Raw genomic sequence first — 23668 nt, 5'->3', positions numbered from 1 at the left:
TTTATTGTAGGTTCAGTAAATATGGTTATGCTTACAAGTTTAAGTGCATTCTAATACCTTGAAAAGTTTCAATGTATAGCAGAACGAATGGGAAGAATCAATTAGGCATAAAGATAAAAGTTTCTCCAATCTGAAAGGAAAGGGGAGTACTTTACTATCGTGTTTTATGATCATCCTAATAATTATGGAACCATGTCACAATTGATCCTCTAAGGACACCTTGGTGCATTTATATGACTAAGGAGAGGAGTCGGGAATTGTTGGAATGATTAAATCAAAAGGATGAGTCATACTTCATTCCAAAGTCGAGTTTTAGAGTTATACTCTAGTTACTCCATATTGTACCTTGAGTGACGTATTCTAAGTAGGTTTATAACACCTCATGGAATGTGGAGTAGAAATGTTTTCTCACTCTTGCACATTTAAAACTGGTAGTTGTGATGTTTTGGCTAAAACAAAGACCAACTAAGACCAATTACACGAACTGTTATCTTGATAAGAATCCGCCCTGACTCTTGAATATATGTTTGTCAAAGAATGTTCCTTGATAGAGAATCTTATATGTCAAAAGGTCAGTGGGAGTCTTAATGGTCTTGAATAGTTTCAAGAACTAGTCAAGAATAAACCTATTAATAATCACTAGCACACGACTTGTGTTGACATATTCTTATTTATGTGCCCATTCCGGTTAAGTTGACTATGCATGTGAGTTCTATGAGTTCTCATTTGACTGCATAAGGTTAAGCACCTTGATCAGTGAAAGTACATTGATCAGTGTGGGTAAGCTGCTCAATAACTTGGAAGCAATGGTAGGCCCTTGTGCGACCAGAAGGCATGGAATTAAGATTAAGCAAGTTCAGTCCATATGCGTTTGGATTTGTCATGAACCTTGTCTTATGATAGTGGTTGGAAATGACAAATTTACATGGATAGGAACACATACACAATAAAATCTAAGTGGCAAAAGGTTTCTCTTCTTCATGAAAATGATTGTGAGGAAACGCTTTCACTAGCAGATTTTAAAGATTTTAAAGAGTTAGCAGTTGTGACAATTGCGTTCTCAAATTCGAGTATGATTACGGCATCCCTCTTCATAGTTCGAATTGTGAGAAATGGCAAATAGTTTAAACATTTGGGACTTATCGCTATAAGTTCTGAAAGAGTTTAGACACACACATAAGTTATCTAATGAATGGTGTATGAGCTTGAGAAGTCTAGATAAAGACTTATCGAAGCACCATGTATCAGAAAACTGAACTTTGGTAAGAAAGTCAATAAGTATTGATTTCTAGAAGTCCAGCTAATTTCTGGGTACATGTCAAAGCTAGTGGGAGTAAGAACATAATCATTATGCGAGTGGGAGCATAATTATTATGTTAAGTGTTGCAAGTTAGCAATGCTATTTATAGGAAACAAAGTTACAAATTTGCAAAGTTGCAAAATTTGGAAATTGTTTCGCTATAGTAAGGCTTAATGGAGAGGGCATTAATACTTCATTTCGAGTCTAAAAGTTTAGATTGAAATTTTAATCAAACCTAGTCATGGACATATATGAATGTCATGTTGAAATGTTTCAACATAGGAAATTCTATATATGGAAATATTATAGCAAGAGACTGGTCTAGTATGATGTCTTTATGTAAGACATTATGAATCATATCTCATATGCTTCGGGTATAGGATCGATTGCATATGCTATAATATTCACCTGTTCTGATTTTTCCAAATGCCTAGCGCATTAAGAGAGAAAAGGGACTAGAATCGGATATGACTAAAGTTATTAAACAACTGTCAAGGACAATCTGAGGTTTACCGAAGATTGGTTGCTTGTGGACAGTTGGAAGTATAGTAATGGATGGACCATATTGATATAATTCTGAATAGATAGGGTTCTATTAAAAATGGATAGTCATATGGGAATATGGAAGTGTTTCCATAGTGGGAGTTAGTAATTATAGAATCTGTGTGTAAGATTAGTAACTTTAATGCAAGAAGGATGTTCAAGGAATGCTCTTTGAATGTGAGACTTCATCTCCATGGAACTGTTCTATAACAAAATTCCAGTGGAATGTTTTGTAATGTCATTGGCAAAGTCTGTATGACTTTGGTGTCTTTGTATTACAAAAGGAACATTGCATATAGGTTTAGATCTAACAAGATTCTTGTAGTGGCAAGAATTTGATATTCTTACACTTGTAATAAGGATTAGGGAATTATGAAATGAGCATCATCGGAAAGGTGTTCAATTGATCTATTTCACGAAGGAAGGACCATAAATAAACATAGTGTGCATGCTTGGAGCATGGGATGACTATTGTTTTAATTCAAGTATTGAATTGATTAGTCGAAACAGTATACAATGAGTAAGGTCTAATTAATATGGTGATTAAATAATAAGTGTTTTATTTATATTCAAAAGTTTTGAGACCATATTGGATTAGATTATTCTTGTGTTTCACTTTGCATGTTTTACTTCCCGAATAATAAGATTGTTCAGACATCCACAATCAATCATACTTTGGAATTAAGTAATGAGGTAAGACTGTCATGAATCCGACTGTAGATTGTCTAAGTTCTTAGACATAGCACAAGTTTGCTACAATGTTCATGAGTACCCCTGAAATAAGAATTTGAGTATTGGATTAAACCCATGCTCACTTGAATCACTTCATGGATTTTATCACGAGTGATTGTGATACGATAATATCTTATATTCTTGAAACGAAGACATATAGTTGTTGTTTACGAGTCGGTTGCACATTGATAATACGTGAACGCATTAGTAACTTGATGTTATAAAATGTATTGTTGTGTGTGATTTGATGAGTAAATAGTACAAGCATATGAGTCGAATTTTATCCGTTCCTTTTACCCTAAATGGGATAAAAGTGATATATGTAGGCCCCTCAATGATTTAGTGATGACACCCTAAGCGCTTGGCCAAGACTGGACTAAGTTGATGTGTTCAATTGTAGGTTGTCAGTCATTATAAATCAGAAGTCGGGAAACAAACCTTGGATAGAGAGAATGATTATAATCCATGTCTCATGTCCATACAATATCTTGTAGAATGAAGGAATATTTGATCCCTTATCTAAAGGACGTGTTACTGATAAGATTAGAGTTCGACAACGGGTTTTGAAAGCTACGATTGCTAATCAGATTCTGAAGTCATACTTGCAATAATAGCTGTTAGACTTATCCAAGTGGGAGATTGTTGGATTAGGTGTCTAAGCCCATAACTATATTTGGTATGTATTTGATTTGATTATGAGCATGGTCCTTTTGGGTTGCCTTCACTCATGCAACTTGATAGGATGACTAGTGGAGAGAGAGAGAGAGAGAGAGAGTAAGATTTATTATATGAATAATAAATTGGTACTCAGAATGTTTTTATTATATATATTATAAGATAAATATATTATATAGAAATCATATTATTAATTAGTAATTAATCATAAATTAATTTGATATTAATTTTGGGATTAAAAGAACTGATTAATAATTGAGGGACTGTTTTGAAAATCATTGATAGTTGCAAAACTGGGCTGATGGACTCCATAGAGTGGACTGGACGAAATCCTATTGGGAAGCCCAATGAATTTCGTCCAAGGGCTCTAAAGAGGGAATCCATGTGCTGCTTGTTGCCTAAGCAAGGTATTAGGGTTTCCACCTGAAAACCCTAGCAGACACAGCTATTTAAAGACCCTTAACCTAAGGATTTCGGTTCTATGCATTCTAAGAAGAACCCTGGCGGAAAATCCACCTCTCTCCAAGTTATTCTTTGCACTGAGTGTTTGTGACTCCATTAGAGGTGCAATACTTGGGGCACTAAGCTTTCAAGAGTCAAGGACTTCAAGGATTGTCTTGTTATTACAATATAACAAGTGAGGTAATCATCAACCCCTAGTTTTATACATGTTTTTCGAAAATTGTATGCTAGTTCATAGGGTTATTGCTTTGGAGTTTGTATTTGCATGTTCAATAGAGAAAAACTTAGATCCAAAGCAATTAGGGTTGCATGTACACCATAGGATTGTTGTAATGCTCAAAACCCATCAAAACCTCCTTAAGTAATCATGCATAATTATTATCATCATTTAAGAGCATATTACTTCTCAAGTTACTCATTATGTAAACATGCAAATTAGTTCTTACAAATTAACCATTTTACATCAACATACAGTATCATGCATATATCATCATTATAGCATATCATTTCACTATCATGCTTTGTCCTAATCATCATAGACAAATAATTTTCAGAAATCACAACATGCATTCATCATTCACAATCAACACAAACCCTCTTTCTAGCATGAACATAACACGCCCCTCACTTCAAATATCATATAATGAAGTATAGCATGAAATGCAATCTAAACTTCAAATCACAGACAAATACTACATACATAGCATACAAATCAACCTTAATAGGGTACATGCATCCTACAACATTCTAGGTTCATTCCAGTCGCTCTAAAATATGGAATTTCCTAACAAAGTACTTAGATTTCCACAAGGATTGACTCACCTTAACCTTGATGAATGGCTTCGTTCACTTCAAGTGTTGCACTTATTTGAAATTGTCTAAACCTCCCCTAAAATCACACATAACAAGCAGTATCAAGTGAATATTAATAATACAACCTTGACTACAATTCGTGTTACTTTGCTGAGTTTTAGGATTTTCCCAGCCAAACCCTTATTTAGCATTTTGAGCGTAAAACATAATCTACAACTCCAAACAGGATGTTATCAAATTTTCTGGAAACTAAACTCCATTTCCCAACACTTTGTTCTTGTGGTTTCTTTCTCTAATTCGGTACAGAATGGCCTCTATAGCCCTCATAAGACAGGTCTACAATTTTGTCCAAATTTCAAACTTTTGCCAAAAATCATCGTATTTGTGCATAAACTCAACAATTACAAATCATATTGAACCAAAAAGTAAAAATGAGTTGAGAAATATGTTCTTACCTCCTATAACTTCAAATGATACAAGGGAACAAGATGGAGAGAAGATGCCAATCACTACACCACAAAAATCCTTAAAACATGAAACTCTTCACTTGAATCACACTTGTTTAATAGAAAATGAACCTCACAAGAACACACTCCAAATAGATAATGTTGGTTGAAAATAGGGTTACAAACTCGGATTCTAGGGTTAGCCTCAATAAAATGCCTTATAACTTCCATAATTGTCCATCGAAGTATCACAAAATGACTCCTAGACCCATATACATGATAAAGGTTCATTTTATTACACTTTGGCCCTCCAAATATAACTTTTAAACAAATGAAAATGTTAGTTTAAGAATAAAAATTAACGAAACACTAACATCAATGATAGATAGAAATTCGGGTCGTTACACACTGGTCACGCCGTGAACACTAGGCGACAAAATAGTCGTGAAACCCTTGAAATCGCACCAAGACTCTAAGTCTGTCGCACCATGAATCCCGACTTAATAGCCAACTTTTACCTAAGGTCTTAACCCTCTAATATTTGAATTCTAGCCTTTCAGGTCACATCAAAATATGGTTTTAAGGGATAAAGTTCTAGAGTTTATCGATTTGTATGCCTTCGGTACCAAGATCTCCTAACCTATGTCAAATGGGACCAAAATGAACCCATGACTTTGCATGACACCAAATGAAAGATCAAAATCATCTCTAAGTGTCACAAATGGTCCAAAAGACCCTAATATTCAACCTTTGGGTTTGGAGTTTTCCAAACTCCACCCAAAAAACAAGAAAGGACCAAAACCAAGCTAATAACCTAGATCTATCATTCAAAAAGCATAAAAAAAACATGGATCTTGAATACTTACAGAGGTCAAAAGCAAGGGAAAAAGGTTGATGCTTGTTGTATCTAATTTAAACAACACCTACTTGAACCACAAAACACCTTCAAGCTTCACCAAAAGGATAAAATAAACTCAAGAACACAAAGGGATGCTAAAGTTTGCAAATAGGGATGTTTCTGAGAGTGGATGCTGCTCAAATGAGGAAACCCTCAGGACTGAAGCCTTTGAATAGGGCCCAAAAGCCAAGAATTATGGTTTCTCCATTTAGCAATGTCGCACCATTTGTCACAAGACTCGCGATGTGATTTCATTTAACTATAGCGTCGCGACAAACCCCAGATCATGTCGCGCACCTGCCAAAAACTCAAATAAGGAATCAAATGTTACATTTACACTTACCTTCTTCTTCTTCTTTGTGATTGCCATAATGTCACTTGTGTTCCTTCATTTCCTTCTATCTTCGTCATCACCATTCACTGCCACGAAGTAAGAAGCTGTTAAAGTAAGTTCATTTTATCATTCTTTCTTCCTAGTTTGTTCTATCAAATGTTACTGTCTGTCATTATCTATGAACCACAATTGACAAGATTGTTATTTTGAAACTATGATTTTGTTATTATTGGGGTTTATATCTGCATTTCAAAAAGTGATTGGTGGGAAACGGGTTGTGTCTATTTTTCATTTTTTTCCCTTCAAGCATCGATATTGTTTCCTGTAAAAATTAACGAAAACCCAAGACGATATTTGTATAACTTCGAAAGGGTATTTGTATATTAATTTTTGACAAACAAAAAGTAATAAATGTTTGTTTGTTATGTAACGAGATAGACTAATTTGTAGATTCAATTTTTTCAATGCATTTTTAATATTACTGTTTGTCTACTGCTTGAATGGATTAGTCTTTTCAAATAGATCCCAAATTGTAACAAATGTGGTGATTAATTGGATAGTTTTTTAAAATCCTAAATTGTATTGTGGTCGGTCGTGGTGGTTATTTTTAATAACCTAATAAGAAATTTTAGGTGGTAATATGTACATTTCTTATTTATAATTTATAGCATTTTTGGGGGTAATCCATGATCTAATATCCAAATTACCAACACATTATTATCTGAATTTTAATACAGTTTGGTTATCAATTTTTTTTTATATAAAATAATATCTTAACTATTTGACATGAATCACAAAAATTATACCTGATCAACACTCCTAAAATATATCATTTATGTTTGATAAAAACGAAATGTCGGATGAAATTCAATTTATTTCTTTCAATTGATTCAAGCATCCTGTCAATCTTAATAATCTTAATTAGAATATTTAGTGTTATTTTCCTCTTAATGTTTTTAATACTTGTATTAATATTTTGTAATTGTTACCGGCACCTTATTACTAGTTGCCTTACTTTTGTTTTTAATAATATCTACTCTTAAAACAATTAATGTTTAACCATTTAAATTTTAATAATCTTAATTAGAATATTTAGTGTTATTTTCCTCTTAATGTTTTTAATACTTGTATTAATATTTTGTAATTGTTATCGGCACCTTATTACTAGTTGCCTTGCTTTTGTTTTTAATAAAATATCTACCTCTTAGGCCATCTGCAATGTTTGTCACGAGCAACGTAACCACGGAGACCAACACGAAGCACGAACCGATGGTGGTGTACCAGTGACGAGCACGAACGGAAAGAGAGGAAGAAGAAGAAGAGGGTCGACTGAGAGAGACAACTCTGTGGTCCTCCGTCTTCCCCACCACGAATCACCACGACCACGAAGGTCCGGCATGGTGTGCACGGACAACGCTCGTGACCACGTAGACCACGAACCCCTTCGTTACCGGTATACCAGACGACCTTAAAACAATTAATGTTTAACCACTTAAATTTCTCACAGCATAGGTTTTTTATTTGATGAGAGTAAACACGCCAATACTGACCGATACATAACAGATCCAATCTGATTTTTGGGTAGCTCTAGCCAAATGACATTACACCATTTGGTGATCTCTATTTATTTTTACTTTATTTTTTATTTATTTGAGGAACCATTTAATTCTTACCAACTACTCCACTAGTCCACTGGTCACATGGACACTCAACTTACGGCGTGTAATACGTAGTCCCTACCAAAAATTTGAATTCAAAACCAAACCCTAAAACCCTCTCTTCTTGCCCCCCATTACTAACTTCTGAAAACCCTAGAGCCTCTCATTTTCGATCTCAGTACCAAACCCTAATCCATGGCGAAAAAGAAAACAAAACAACAATCCGAAGAAAACAAATCGCCCACAACCGAACATGAAATCCCTCGCCAAACTAATGAAGACGCTGCTTCTGAGAAACTCGACAGCTTGAAATCGCTAAATGCTATGTTGCTCAAAGAGACTGTCGAGCGCCGTCAACAGGTGGATTCGCTTACACAGATTAACTGCTCTCTGGAATCTGAACTGAATCGGTGTAAATCCGACAAGGTTTCGTTGCAGTCTGAGTTGAGCGGGTTAACTGAACGAACAGTGACGTTAGAGATCGAGAAGGAATCGGTTTCTAAGGTTGTTGCTTTGCAGTTGGATGAAATGACGGAGGTTAGTCGTAGGGAGAAGGCTGCAATGGAGGAGAAAATCGGAGGTTTGGAGAGAGAAATGAGTCGGCTTTTGGAGGAGAAAAATGCCATTGAGAAAACGAAGAAATCGAAGGAATCAGAAATTGGTTCTCTGAACGCCAGATTGAATACACTTGTGACTCAGATCGGTGAAGAGAATGTCGCTTTGTCAAAGATTTGTGAGGAAAGAGATGGAATCAGAGCACAGCTCCATGATCGGATTCAATACGAGAAAGGGTTGAGATCCAAACTAACTGAAGCAGAGAAGAGGGAGGCAGAGATTACTGAAAATTCCCAAAAAGTTAAGGCTGCTTACCTTGGTTTAATCGAGGAGAAGAAATCACTTGAAAGAAAGGTGGATTCAATCCTGAAAGAAAAAGATCTGGTTGAAATGAATTTGGTTGAATCAAATCGTTTAGTTGATGTTTTGAAGAGAGATATTGAGAAGATGATGAAAGAGAAGATGGAGATTGATGACGATAGAGATGTTCAAGAGAGAAAGAAAAACGAGTTACATGTTTCTGTTCATAGGCTGAATGAATTGGTCTATAAGCTTAAAAAGGGGGAAGAACAATTGCTTATGAAAGTTGCTGATTTGGAGAACAGACACGCCATGGATTCTGAAAAGGAAGCCAAAATGAGTATAGAGATCAATATCCTGGTGCAAGAAAAACAAGAATTGGAGGCAAGTATTCAAAAACTGACTCAAGAAAAGTGTTTGGTCTCCAAAAATTTGCAGGAGGCTTTGAAGATGATAGAACACCAGAAACTCACAATCAACCAAATGTTAGAAGAGAAAGCAAAGATCGAAGAACAGTCTAACAAATTCAAGAACACAATCGCAACACTTGAGAACTCCAACAAGATTCAAATCGATAAAATCAAGCAACTAGAGTCTGAAATCAACAACCACAAATCTGCATTCGATCGAGCCACAACTGAATCGAAAAATACTCGAGCCAAGCTTGATGAAGAAAAACTCAAATTGAAGAATTCAAATGAAAAGATTTCCAAAATGGAAAAGGGTGTTGAAGAAACACGCAAGAAACTTTCAAAGATGACAACAGAAACTGAAAAACTCGTTGCAGAAAAGAACAAGTTAGCAGAATCGCTTGCCAAAACCCAAAAGGAACATGATGACACAAAAGCCAAACTAAAACTATCCGAAGGTAAAAAGAATCAAATCTTGAAGATCTTGAAAACCACCAATGTGATTCGTAGCTCAAAGGAAGATGACAACATGGGTATTGATCAAGAAATCAAGAATCATGTAACAGAAACTGAAGCAATGAAGAAAGCATTCAAGGACAAAGAGACTAATGTGGAAGAATTGAAGAAGCAACTGGAATTGGTTAACAAAGGAAAGAGTTTCTGGACAATGGTGTCATCTGCAACCACTGTTCTAGCTGCTATTTCTTTAGCTTATGTTGCTCGAAGCTGCTGAATCAATGGTGGATTTTGCTGAATCAATGGTGGATTTTGCTAATCCCAACAGGTTAACATCTTTTTACAGTGTTGTTAGTTAATGGGTTAATCACACTTTTGAATTTTAACTCGTTTTACCAGGTTTAATCTGTGTTCTTGTTAGGATCACAATAATGGAAGATGGGGTAATTTTGTGGTTTTGAACAAAATTTATCAAATGTTCCAGTGTTGGACAATTGTACTAATTGCAACAATTTTTGGATTGCTAATGCTATGGTGATTTTGACATAGGCCTTTGGTGTTTTTCTTTAATACTTTGTGCAATGAACATTTAGTTCTCTTAAATACTTGAAATACAAATATCAAAATAGTAACAAGTATCTAAATACCATAGTGGAAATACAATCAATTCCTCTAATTACATATGGTGTTGATGATATTAGTGCATAAATTTCCCTATGATGGAAATTAAGGTATGTTGGAATTGGAAGTATATTGTTATTTTTATCAATTGGGACATAATTGTTATGTTTTTGGAAATTTAGCTAACTTTAACAATTACTCATTTTTTGGGGATCAATTGATTCGGAAGTATCAATTTTTGGAAATTTTTGAAGGAACTAAATATTGGGGCTAAATTGGAAGTTCATGGTTTAAAAGACAGAAAACCCCCTCTTTTGATCATATTTGGTCATTTGTGAGAAGAGAGAGATGAGATGATGAACTTTTGTGTAAATTGAGATGGATGGATCTCTAATTTCGGATTAGCAATCAAAATGTTGCATAACTGTAACACTTCATATACAGACAATTTGAACTTCATTTAATTAATGATATAAAAATATTTGAAAATGTTTATGGATAAGGTCCTAATATTAAAGTCTTAGGAGTTAAATTAAATTTTATATTTGAGGTGTGTGAAAGTGTAAAACCAATAGACAGTGGTTCGATTACAGTATTACACACTGCGTCGACTTCATAATCCAAAAGTCTTATAAATATCCTTACGTTCTCCATGTTCTAAGTTTTCAAGTAAACTTTAAATTTGGACAAATCAAAATAATGTTAGATTTGGGAAACATATTGAGCATTATCGGAATCTAAACATTATAGTAGTGTATGAAGGTTAATATCAAGCATACACAATGTAAAACTCCATAAAAATCATTTAAAACTCGTTAGGTTTTATAAACCTATGATTTGGGGAAAGTCATTGCAATAAACAAAATACATTGTTGAAACCATTAACTTTGAATAAACATCATACGTAGAATAATGTAAAGTATGCAATGCATGATTTGGAACTAACCAGCAACCTCATGTCCTCTACTTTCACAACACAAAAGCCCTTCATCTCTAAGGGACATCCCAATGAAAGTATGGGGAAATATAGTAACCCCAAAACATAAACAAGATACTAGCATCGCACTAAAAAAACATTTTAGAGGCATCAATCAAAGATTTTGGTAACATGCGATCATCATGCATGAAACCATGAAATACATTTGCAAAGTCTATCCCTCGTGAAAAGTTAAAATGTCGATCACTACTTGAAACAGGTTAGAATCATAAGTTTTAATGTGTCTGGACAGCACAAGTCTCTAACCCCGTATAAATTGATGCACATGATTGTGACATCCCGACTTTTATAAACTTTATACAAATCATTATGGATAGTAATTTATCCACATATAAGTTAGGTTTGAGAGTTATTCACATACCCTAGTTATGGGCTTTATAGTGAGACACTATTTATTAGCTAAGTCCAAACACTTAGCATACTCACACTACTATAATCGTTAATCCTCGGAGCGAGATACGTATGTATAGATCTATACGAGGTTGACATCCCCACCTGTGGTTGCTATCTACAACCTCGGCCGATCAATCGAAGCGGGTGATAAGTATCTACAATCGTTACTACGACGTACAATGAAGCGTTGTAAGGGGTACATTCAGTCACATAGCTCGGTTATAGGACTCGCTATAAACATTAACTAAAATCTTTTCTCTCTCTCTCTCTCTCTCTCTCTCTCTTTCTCTCACTCTCACTCTCACTCTCACTCACTATAAAACCATGGATTTGTTTCTCTCAGAACAGTTTTAAGTATGGATTTACTTATGCAAAGACATCTTTTGGTTTTCAATGGTTATTCAAAGACTCTTTACAAACACAGTTTTAATTGTGGATTTACTTATGCAAAGACATCTTTTGGTTTTCAATGGTTATTTAAGGACTCTTTACAAACACAATTTTAAGTATGAATTTACTTATGCGAAGACATCTTTTGGTTTTCAATGGTTATTCAAAGACTCATTACAAACACAGTTTTAAGTATGGTTTTACTTACAAAGAAAATACTTTTTAGACTTTTTAAAAGTATCATTGTTGTTAGCAGAAAACCTGTAACTCTCACCAACCTTGTGTTGACCCTCAAAACTACATGTATTCTCACGGAATCTGTAATCGAGCAATTCAAACGACGGATTAGTCATGGATTTCATGTACTATACTATTATCTGTAAGAACCATGTATTCAAACATTAAGATGAAATACAAATGTTGTTTTGTTTATCGTTGTACTTGTGCTATATATTCAGTTTACATGTGATCCATGAACTAAGTCGCACAGTCCGACATGTTCCGCCGCCTCGGCCGGGGGTGTGACAGATTGGTATCAGAGCTAAATTGGCTATAGAGAACTCGTATCCTCAAAAGATGAATACAACTATAGCAACAGACTACTAATAAAAGTATTATTATTAATTACCCTATTTCTTGACTATTTATGGGAGAGGTAACTGGTTTGAAGGGTCGCTTGGGTTGCTGGATTTCAGAATAGCTATATGCTAAAATGATCCTGCTCTCCGGTGCTTCTTGTTTGGCCCTCATCTGTACTTGGTAGTCTTTGAGTACAAAACATAAACTAATAATATTGCAAACCTCACCAATCCTAAACATATAAGAGTTATATATACTCTGACCCGCAATGAGAACACTTAATAAAATTCTAACATACCTCCAACTAAAACTACCAACTCAACCCTTTATGTTAAATGCCTCAACTAAGGTTAGTACCATACATAAGCCATACCACAAATAAACCTGGAACGCACACATATGTTATTTATGGTCGGGTCAGCACACAACCAACCTTGAGCAAGGAGTTTGACAGACTACAATGGTTGAGAGTTTTTGTAACATTTGCATTTCAAGTATCTTTCCTTTTTTTCCCTTAACTTGAAAATCATTGCATTTTGGTCCCTGGCCGAGTACGCTGGGCGTACTGGGTCGATATCTTGATCGCGGAGGCATTCACGTACGTGGGGCGTATGTGGAGTACGCTGGGCGTACGGTCACCTGCGACAAACCCTAATTTTTAGGGTTTGAGCCATATTTAAATGCCTTAAGTTGCCCTTGGACCTTTTTATGACCAGCCTCCACCTCTCCAAACCGTGAGAACGAAACCCTAATTACCATTTGATTGTTTTGAGCTTGGAAGTGACCTTTGAAGGTGTTTTTGGTGATCTTGAAGGAAGAAGAACTCTTGGAAGTTGCATTGGTGTGGTTAGAGCTTGTGGATCCATAACCATCACCAACTTGGAAAGCTTTTTGGAAGTATAAAGTGTTGGATCAGGTGTCTAAGCTCATAACTATAATTGGTATGTACTTGACTCGAGAGTAGCATGGTCCATTTGGGTTGCCTTCACCAGAACAATCTGATAGGATGGACGTTTGAGAAAGAGGCTATTTGTGGTTTATTAATATATTATAAGTATAATATACTAATCGAGGAATCATATTATTTAATTAGTATTGATCAAGAATTAATTTGGAATTAATTTAGTGATAAAAAAAGACTGATTAAATATATGGGGACTGATTATGTAAATCAACAATCCTTATTGTTGGGCTAAAGATCCATGGTTGGTTAGGGTGGGCTAAACATATGTGATAGTCCATAAGGTTTAACCCATGTAACCCATGAGATATCCATGAGATATGAAGATACATGTGAATTAGGGTTTACATGGATGTAACCCTAGACTTTGCCACACTATAAAAGGACCCCATAATCACCAAAATCGGCACTACTGCAACCCCAAGCATTTCCAAGAAGAGTATAGCCGATTTTGGAGTGTCTAGCCTCTCTCTCAAAGTCTTCCTTTGTTCATGGTGTTTGTGAACCATTTGAGGCATCACACTTGAGGTGCTAAGCTCTTGAAGGCCAAGAACTCTAATCTACACTAAGAGGTATTCATCCACCTTGGTTTTATGTTGTATATATCCAAGTTTTGTATGCTAGTGTATGCTTTATGCTTTGGAATAATCTTGCATGTATAGTAGTGAAAACTTAGATCCAAAGCATATAGGGTTGCATGTGCACCATAGGGGTGTTATAGTGCTCAAAACCCAACAGTGATATCAAAGCTTAGGGTAGTTTTCTATTATATTTGATGCTTGGTTATTTTTCAAAGCTGAAAAAATCGATTTTCTGGCCACTGCCTGATGAACTCGACGAGTCCATAGATGGACTCGATGAGTTGGTTGGGTTTTGCCTTGAACTCGACGAGTCCAAAGCCTGGCTCGATGAGTTGGGCAGTCTGGTTGTAGAATTTCGAGGTTTTTGGCCTAGATTGGATTAGAATCGCTACCACAAACTTTTGTATCATTAAACCTGATTTTTCTGATATGGTAGTGATCATACTCATCCAATCAAAAGATAATTGTCAAAGTTTTAAGATAACTGTTGATTTATATGATAAACAAAGTTACTTGTAAATTGTTGATATAAATTATCTTGCTTTATGAGTTTAGTTAGATCAATCATGAATTATATGATAATTTTATTTGTTGAAATTGATCTATATGTTTTAATGAGTTCCATAACTTGTCCTCAAGTTATGGAACATGAAAAGTCTTATCCATTAAAAAGACATTAAACTCATAAGTTATGGAAATGAAGGGTTCTTGAAAAGTTTCAAAACTGGCCCTCAAGTTTTGGAATTTGAAAAGGTTAATTAAAGGTTTTAATTTGTAACTTAAATTCTGAAACATCTAGTAATTGAAAGGTTTCAAAAGATGCAAATCTTGGGTTCATAACTTAAAAATTAATTAAATAGCTTTAATTTTGAATTTTTAATAACCAAGATGCTTTGAATAGTTCAATTACACCTTATGGACTTTATTAAATTAATTAAAGTGTTTAATTAAAAGAGAATATTAATAAATCCATAATAACATGGTTTAAGTTTAATTAAATTAAGAGTATATTTTATTAATAGAATTAAACCATCTAGTATTTTAAAAGTTTAAAATACACCCTTATACTATTATAATATTAAAAGTTTAATGATTATATATATGTATAAGACAAGTCAGTCTTACCGTTAGTAGGCCTCATTCACGAAGCCGGTCTATAAGGGGGTATAAGGTTACTGCCTATAAAATGGTGGTTTAATGGGTGCCCACTCTCACCCACCGCTTCCTTGAATGGTGGAGGGTCGTTAGCCGAACGGGTAGGATAGGACTTTAAACTTCTCGCTAAAAGTATAATGAAAATACCAAGTAACTAAACATTTATAAATTCTCAATCTTAGTTACTTAGGAAAAATGTGAATTTGGTGCTAACCCATGAAATTGCACTTTGCACCTTGTTAAGTCGTTAGTGGTACGTATGTGGTTAACCGACACACAAACTTGGGACTGACAGTGTGTGGCAAATGGTAGCTTGATGTTAATCATAGATCAATGGAGCGTGTGTGGTTAACCGGCACATTGATTAGGTTATCTGTAACATTGAGTGTCAAGCACATTTGCATGGTTATTCACATCTTGTTTGTGATCCTCGGCATCCCAGTCACAAACTTGAAGGGCACAATCGAGATTTAAACATGTCATTGAAAAGTTCAATGAATCTCAATGGATCTAGGAATTTCAATTCATTTAAAACTTAATAATCAATTTCGTTTTTCATGGTGGAAATTGGTAAATCGTCATTTACCTACCTTCAAATAATTTGCAATTGGATTACGGCATCCCTCTTCCGAATTGTAAATTATTGTGTTGGGTCCTAGCCTTAATATTTCATTTGGGTGTTATATTAAGGACTTAAATCAACTAAACTTGAAGTTCTCCCGTGTAGATGTCTAGTTCAGACAACTATGGTCTTCCCGAATCTTATGGAAAAAGCTTTCCTTATGAAGATGATGTTCCACGATTGGATCGTGGAAATGGAAATCATACTTCACTTCCTCCACCTCCTCCAATAATTTTCCCTAACCCACAATTTCAAAGATTTGAAAAGTTCAAGGTCACTCAAGCCCTATTGGCAAGCAAACACCAAGATGGAAGGTCCGTGTGTGCACACGCCTTGGAGATGAAGTCACACATTGACAGGCTGGGAATGTTAGGAGTCATTGTGTCGAGGAAGTTGGATGTTGACGTGGTTCTTTAGTCACTTCCCGAGTCGTATAGTCAGTTTGTTAAACACTACTATATGACAGACCGCGACGTGACCCTTATTGATCTTACCTATTTGCTAATTGCTGTTGAATCAAAAATGATTTGGTGCACTGGTAATGCCAATTTGATTGGAAGATCTTCTTCCCAAACTTCCATGGACAACGACATTGGAAACATTGGAAGTCCAGAAAAGATTTCTCTTCCCAAGGGAAAGGGAAAGGCTAAGTTTGAGATTGTCCCGTGTGTCATTCCAAAAGAGTCTGTTTGTTACTATTGCCAAGAGAAGGGGCATTGGTTGAGAAGCTGTCGTATCTACCTGAAGGACCACAAGGATGGTAAAGTCAAAATGTATGACTCTGCTTCAGGTAAGTCCACTATCTAACTCTATTAAGTTCTTATTTAGAGATTCCTAATACATTATGTGATAAGATTACATTGTGATGTTTTGTAGGATCAAAGAAAAGAAAGGAAGCTTAAAGGAAGAGTAAGCTGATTCTGATCGTGAAGAGATAGATTTCGATCGCATGGTTCGATGATCAGAATTTTGAGCTTCTGCTTAGGAGTTGTGATATATTGCTTAGGAATATTTAGAAACATAGTTTTCATATGTACTTGCATTGTAAGGAAAGGTTTTCCGCATGTTATAAATAAAGAAAAAATTATGATTTTATCTTATTTTATATTTCCTTGAAATGTCATTTGTGAAAAATTGATGTTTGTATGTTTCTATTTTTAACAATATGGATTTAATTCTTTCGTCTGTGGTAGTGTCAAGATTTACCAAATAAGGAAAGATTCTCATCACCCAAGTTTCAGTTAGACAGAAACTTGGAATCATGCAACTTGTATTGTATGATGAATGAGAACCTTCACCTTTGGAAAATTAAGACTAATTCCTTGTTCACATGTATATGTGAGTCAAGTGAAGGACTAGGGGATCGGGTACACTTGGTTGTGCACTAGTCAAATCCACCACAAAGAACGATAAGACTATTCGTTATGATTTACTAAAAGTTTATTAAATATGGTTATACTTACAAGATTAAGTGTAATTCTGAATCATTGGAAAAGTTTCAATGTGTGGCAGATCGAATAAGAAGAATCAAATTAGGCAGAAAGATAAAAGTTTCTCCAATCTGAAAAGAAGGGAGAGTACTTGAGTATCGTGTTTTATGATCATCTTAATGTTTAAGTAACCATATCACAATTGATCCTCTAAGTGCACTTGTATGGCTAATAAGAGGAATTGTGAATTGTTGAAAAGGTTAAATCAAAAAGGTGAATCATACTTCGATCCAAGATCAAGTCCTAGAGTCATACTCCAAGATTGTACATTGAGTGACATATCCTAAGTAGGATTTATAACACTTATCAAATGTAGAGTAAAATGTTTCTTACTCTTGTACATTTGAAATTGGTAAGTTGTGATGTCTTGGATAAGATAAAGACCAACTAAGACCAATTGAGTAAAGTGTTTATCTTGATAAGAACCCGCACTAACTCTTGAATATTTGATTGTCAAGGAATGGTTATTGACAAAGAGGATCTTATATGTCAAGAGGTCAGTAGGAGTCTTAAGTGATCTTGAAAAGCTTCAAGAACTAATAAAGAATAAAACCTACCGTTAATCACTAGCCCACGACTTGAGGTTTTTAACCTATCGTGTTGACATATTCTTGTTTCTGTGCTCATTCCAGTTAAAGTTGACTATGCATGTGAGATCTATGAGTGCTCAACTGTTTGCATAACAACTTGGAAGCAATGGTAGGCCCTTTAGCTGCCCGGTGGCAAGAAATTAAGATTGAACAAGTTCGGTCCATATGAGCTTGGATTTGTCACTAACCTTGTCTTGTGATTATGGTTATGACAAATTCACAGGATAGAAACACATACACCATAAAATCTAATTGACATAAGGTTTCTCTCCAACTCATGAAAATAATTGTGAGGAAACGCTTTCACTAAGTAGATTTTAAGGAGATATCTTTTGTGATATTTGCATTCTCAAATTCGATTATGATTACGACATCCCTCTTCATAGTTCGAATTGTGAGAAATGGCAAAGGTCTAAACTTTTGAGGCTTATTTTTGTAAGTTCAAAAATTGTTTAGACACACATGTGAGTTGTCTAAGGAAAGGTGTATGAGTTTGAGAAGCCTAGATAAAGTTTTATCGAAGCATCTTGTATCAGAATTTTGAACTTTGGTAAGAAAGTCAACAAGTATTGATTTCTAGAAGTCCAGCTGATTTATGGGTAAATGTCAAAGCTAGTGGGAGCATAAGTGTTATGATAGTAAGATAATAATTATTATGCTAGTGGGAGCATAATTATTCTGGTAAGTGTTGCGAATTAGCAATGTTAATTATAGAAAACAAAAGTTCCAATTCACAAAAGTTACAGGGTTGAAAAGGTTGTTTTGCTATAATTAAGGGAGAGAAATTCATACTTCATTTCGAATATAAAAGCTTAGATTGAGATCTTAATCAAATTTAGTCAAGGATATATATGAATGTTATGTTGAAAAGATTCGACATAAGGAAATTATGTATATTGAAATGTTATGGCAAGAGATTGGTAAAGTATCATGTCTTTATGTAAGACATTATGAATCGTGTCCCATATGCTTCGGGTATAGGATCGATTGCATATGCTATAATATTAATCTGTTCAAAATTTCCAAATGCCTAGGGCATTAAGAGGGAAAAGGGACTGGAACGAGTTATGACTAAAATGGTTAAGCAATTGTCGAGCACAATATGAGGTTTACCAAAGATTGGTTGCTTATGGACAGTTGGAAGGATAGTATAAGTTTTGGAAGGTCCATATTGACAACTTCTGAAAAGAGGTAACTTTCAAAAGGGCTAGTCATATGGAATTATGGAAATGTTCCATAAGTGGAAGTTAATAATAAAATCTATGTAAGATTAGAAACATTTATGCAAGAAGGATGTTCAAAGGAATGTACTTTGAATTTGAGACTTTGTATCTATGGAATTGTCTTGGAAAGTTTTGTAATTGGCAAAGTCTCTGTGACTTGTGTACATAGTCATTACAAAAGGATCACTGCATAAAAGCTTAGAATCTAACATATTATAGTAAATGGCAAGAATTTGGTATTCTTACACTTACTATAAAGATTTGGAATTGTGAAATGAGTGTCATTGGAAATGTTTACAATTGAACTATTTCACAAAGTAAGGACCATAGGTAAACATAGTGTGCATGCTTGGAGCATGGGATAACTATTGTTTCAATTCAAGTATTAAGTTGATAAATCGAAACATTATACAATGAATAACGTGTAATCAATATGGTGATTAAATAAAGGCGTATTATTTATATTCAAAAGGTTGAGACCATATTGGATTCGATTATTCTTGTGTTTCACTTTGCATGTTTTGACTTCCCGAATAATAAGATTATTCAAACATCCACAGTCGATCATACGTTGGAAGTAGGTATTGAGGCAAGACTGTCATGAATCCATCTATAAATTGTCTAAAGGTGTTTAGACATAACACAAGTTTGCTGCAGTATTCATGAGTACTTTTGGGATAAGATTCGAGTATTGGATTAAACCCACGCTCATTTGAATCACTTCATGGATTTTATCACGAGTGATCACGAGACGATAATATCTTATATTCTTCAAACGGAGAGATATGAGTTGCAGTTTACAAGTCAGTTGCACATTGACGTATTTAAATGCACCAGTAAATTGGTGTTATAAAACATATTGTTGTGTGTGATTTGATGAGTAAATAGAGCAAGCATATGAGTCGAAGTTTATCCATTCCTTTTACTCTAAGAGGGATAAAAGCGATATATGTGGGCCCCTCGATGATTTAGTGATGACAACCCTAAGCGCTTAGCCAAGCCTGGACTGATATGACTTGTTCAATTAGTCGGTCGTGATAAATCGAAAATCGGGAAACAACACATGAACATAGAGAATGATTATAATCCATGTATCAGTTCATACGATATCTAGAATGGAGGAATATATGATCCCTTATCTAATGGACACGTCACTAACTAGGTCAGAGTTCGACAACGGCTTTTAAGTGCTACGATTGCTAGTCGGGATTTTGGAGTCATACTTGCAATAATAGTTATTAGACTTATCCAAATAGGAGACTGTTGGATCATGCAACATCCCGTTTTTAAATAGAATAACTTAAATAATAAATCCAGGACCCCGGGAAGTAATTCTAATTATTATTTAATATTATAATAATCCAAAAGCAAATAATAATTAGCTAGGAGTTGGTTTCGGTAAGCCAAATGACAAGGTTCGAATCTTTAGGGGGTCAAAGTGTAATTTCAAGATGTATTGTGTAAAGATTTTTAGAAGATAGGGTGTGTTTGGTATTATATGGACTTAATATGTAAAGATTTGTTGAAGCAGGGACTAAAGAGTAAATTTTGGACCTTGGATGATAAGATTTTGTGGAGGAGGGGCTGATTGGTAACATTTTGGATTTTGTTTGAAAAGAATTTTACAAGGAGGAACTAGTTATTAGGGGTGTGCAAAAAACCGCACAAACCGCCCGCACCGCACCAAACCGCACCGCATAATGCGGTTTAGAATTTCGTGGTGCGGTTTGCGGTTTGTCATTTTATCAAACCGCACTATGCGGTGTGGTTTGCGGTTTGTATTTATAAAACCGCGGTTCAAACCGCACCGCACCGCATGTTATATATATATACTTTTTTTTCTTTACTTTGTTATAACTTCAAATCACGATTTAGAAACGATGTATTTAAATATATTTCTTACAATAATCAAATATCTATAACGTAACATTAAATCACTATTAGATCAAGATCCCACGGTTTACAAGAATATAGCAACTATAACGGCAATATAAAGCAATAACAGTGACACTACAAAACTATAGTAGCATAAATCACAATTTATTAAAAACGATTTAACTTGAAAATTGTATTTGTTTTTATAAAATAAAAGCAATCAATTTTTTTAACCGGGTCACTTTTTTGGTTTTTTGATAGATTTAATGTTGAATAACTCATCAAACCGCACAAACCGCATAAACCGCCTGCATCAAACTGCACCGCATAACGCGGTTTTGAACATCTATGGTGCGGTTTGCGGTTTCTAAAATATTCAAACCGCATATGCGGTGCGGTTTGTGGTTTTGACTCTAAACCGCATCGCGCACACCCCTACTAGTTATGTTATTATGGGAATATGTTTGAGAACCGGGTATAAAAGGCGTGCCATTCCCGTCACTTGGAACCCTAACCCTAAATCTAATGCAATAGCCACCCTCCTCACCTTCGGCCGCCACCACCCTATTCCCTCGCAATTTTTCAGCCAGGCGAAGCACCAAACGACTGCCACAGTCCATGCCGTTAACTGGAGTCGCCAATCCGCTCCGTTGCCGTCCAGCTGCCGACGAGAGACCAGAAAGAGACGTCACCTGTTCGAGATCGGAGACCAGCTACCGTGGAGGCTGTTGCAGTTCGTGGTCGGTTTGCGCCCCCTCCCTTCTCCAGTTTTCTGCCGCTGCTGCGGGATGTTGTGAACAGCGAGGAGCTTCCGGCGGGATGCCGGAGACCTTGAGACGAAGGCCGCCATGGAGCGCTGGCAGTTGACGACCGGAAGAGACCCTTGGGAGGTCGTCGCCGCTGCCTTGCTGCTAGTCATTCCGTCAACTATTTCACGTCGCTCCTGGACGCATTTTCACTCCACCACCGCTGTGGCCGCTAGGATTTGTTGCTGCCAACGGGAATCAGCCGCCTGCCGTCTTTCTACTCCTTACCGCCGTGTCTTGACACCACCAGCCACCGTGGAGGTGGCTGTGAATTGTGTGGGTGTGTGATTTTGTTTTCAATATGTGTTGTGTGTGCTTTGTATATCCAGAAAAGCAAGAGAAGTCCGCCGCCACCATGCACCACCGTGGGTGTGTGTATCTTAGTGGTTGTGTGTGTGTTTATTTTAAATTCAGCATTGTAAAGTGTAATTAGAATGGGAATAATGAAAAGAAACCCTAACCACCACCGTAGGGTGGTGGCTGCCGCCTCCTGCTGCCACCGGCCGCCGTGTCGGGTGGCGGTGTACTTTGATTGCGTTTGGACCTCGTTTGGGGGATGTTTGGATAATGTGGGACCAATGAAACCCTAGTGGTCCCAATGGAACCCTAATGGTCCAATAAGGCCCAATGAGACCTAAAAGCCCAACCAATGGACTAATGGGCTAGTATTGGGATGGAAAACCCTAATTAGGGTTTGGAAAACCCTAAGGGCATAAAACCCTAATTGTGGGAATCGTTTGAGACACACACGAGAATTAATTATAAAACCTAAAATAATAATTAATAATCATTGGCAAACTAGCTTAAGGCAATAATGGACTTAATGGATTAAGTCCTTAATGGGTTAAGTAAGAAACACTTAACCCTAATCATCATTTCATGTGAAAGCCCTAATCTCACTCGGGCCTTGAATTGGGCCTTCCTATTGGGCTTTGGCGATTGGACTATTGGTGGGCCATCCAAGAACAAGTTAATGGACCAAAGTAATTAGATGGGCTTTAGGATAAGGCCCATGTAAGGACTTGGACCCAATTTGGAAAATTGGGCCATAGATGGGCCATAATTGGGCCTTTATGATTATGTGATATTGGGCCATGGGAATTGGATTGGAATAATTGGATGGGCCTCAAGGAAATACCATGTAGAGGTCTGGGCCCAATTTGGAAAGTTGGGCCATATGTTGGGCTTTGGCCCATTATTGACTTTTGGACTTTTATAGTGTGAGTTGGACCTTGGGCTTGGAACCCAGTTATTAATTGGGTGTTGTTTGATGTTGACAGTTCGGGAATCTGTCAACCAGCAGCTGGAGTTGTATCAGCGAGACTTCAGCAGTGCCAGGTGAGTTAACCTCACTATACTAAGGGGTCTAAGGCACCAAGGCCGACCCATTGGATATGATATCCTAGTAGTTACTGATATGTTGAGTTTGAGTTAGTGATGTATGCCAGTTGATATGCTAGTTTGGTAGGTCTGTAGGACTACCTGTGATACTGATTGATTACCTGTATCTGCATTTATCTGTTACATGTCGACATGTTCTGTGGGATGGGTTGAGGTGTACTGCTCCGTGCGGAAGCCAACAAACCCTAGAGTATTCCAGACATGAGCTGAGGGCCAGGTTAGGCATTCCAGACTCATGCTGAGGACTCGTGAGTATTCTAGACATGAGCTGAGGGCCAGGCTAGGCATTCCAGACTCATGCTGAGGACTCGTGAGCATTCCAGATGCGAGCTGAGGGCCCGGTAGGCATTCCAGACTCGTACTGAGGGCTCGATGGTATTACAGTTTGCAAAGCTGTGGACC

At 36.2% G+C, this 23668-nt stretch overlaps 1 protein-coding gene across 1 annotated transcript; it reads left to right on the top strand.

The window, feature by feature from the left end:
* Positions 1-7894: 7894 nt before the first annotated feature.
* Positions 7895-10128, top strand: LOC145115326 (uncharacterized). Its single transcript, XM_079051600.1, has 2 exons — positions 7895-9910; positions 9982-10128. The coding sequence occupies exon 1, from the start codon at positions 8057-8059 to the stop codon at positions 9857-9859; it is 1803 nt and encodes a 600-aa protein (XP_078907726.1). The 5' UTR covers positions 7895-8056; the 3' UTR covers positions 9860-9910; positions 9982-10128.
* Positions 10129-23668: the final 13540 nt, after the last annotated feature.

The sequence above is a fragment of the Lactuca virosa genome, chromosome 5 (assembly GCF_052849685.1).
Source record: "Lactuca virosa cultivar CGN04683 chromosome 5, Lactuca_virosa_CGN04683_v6, whole genome shotgun sequence".
Taxonomy (NCBI): Eukaryota; Viridiplantae; Streptophyta; class Magnoliopsida; order Asterales; family Asteraceae; genus Lactuca; species Lactuca virosa.
The sequence above is the reverse complement of the archived record's forward strand: the minus strand, read 5'-3'. Positions and strand labels throughout refer to the sequence as shown.

Coding starts and splice junctions, on each gene's coding strand:
- LOC145115326 (XM_079051600.1), top strand. CDS start 8,057: ATGGCGAAAAAGAAAACAAAACAACAATCCGAAGAAAACAAATCGCCC.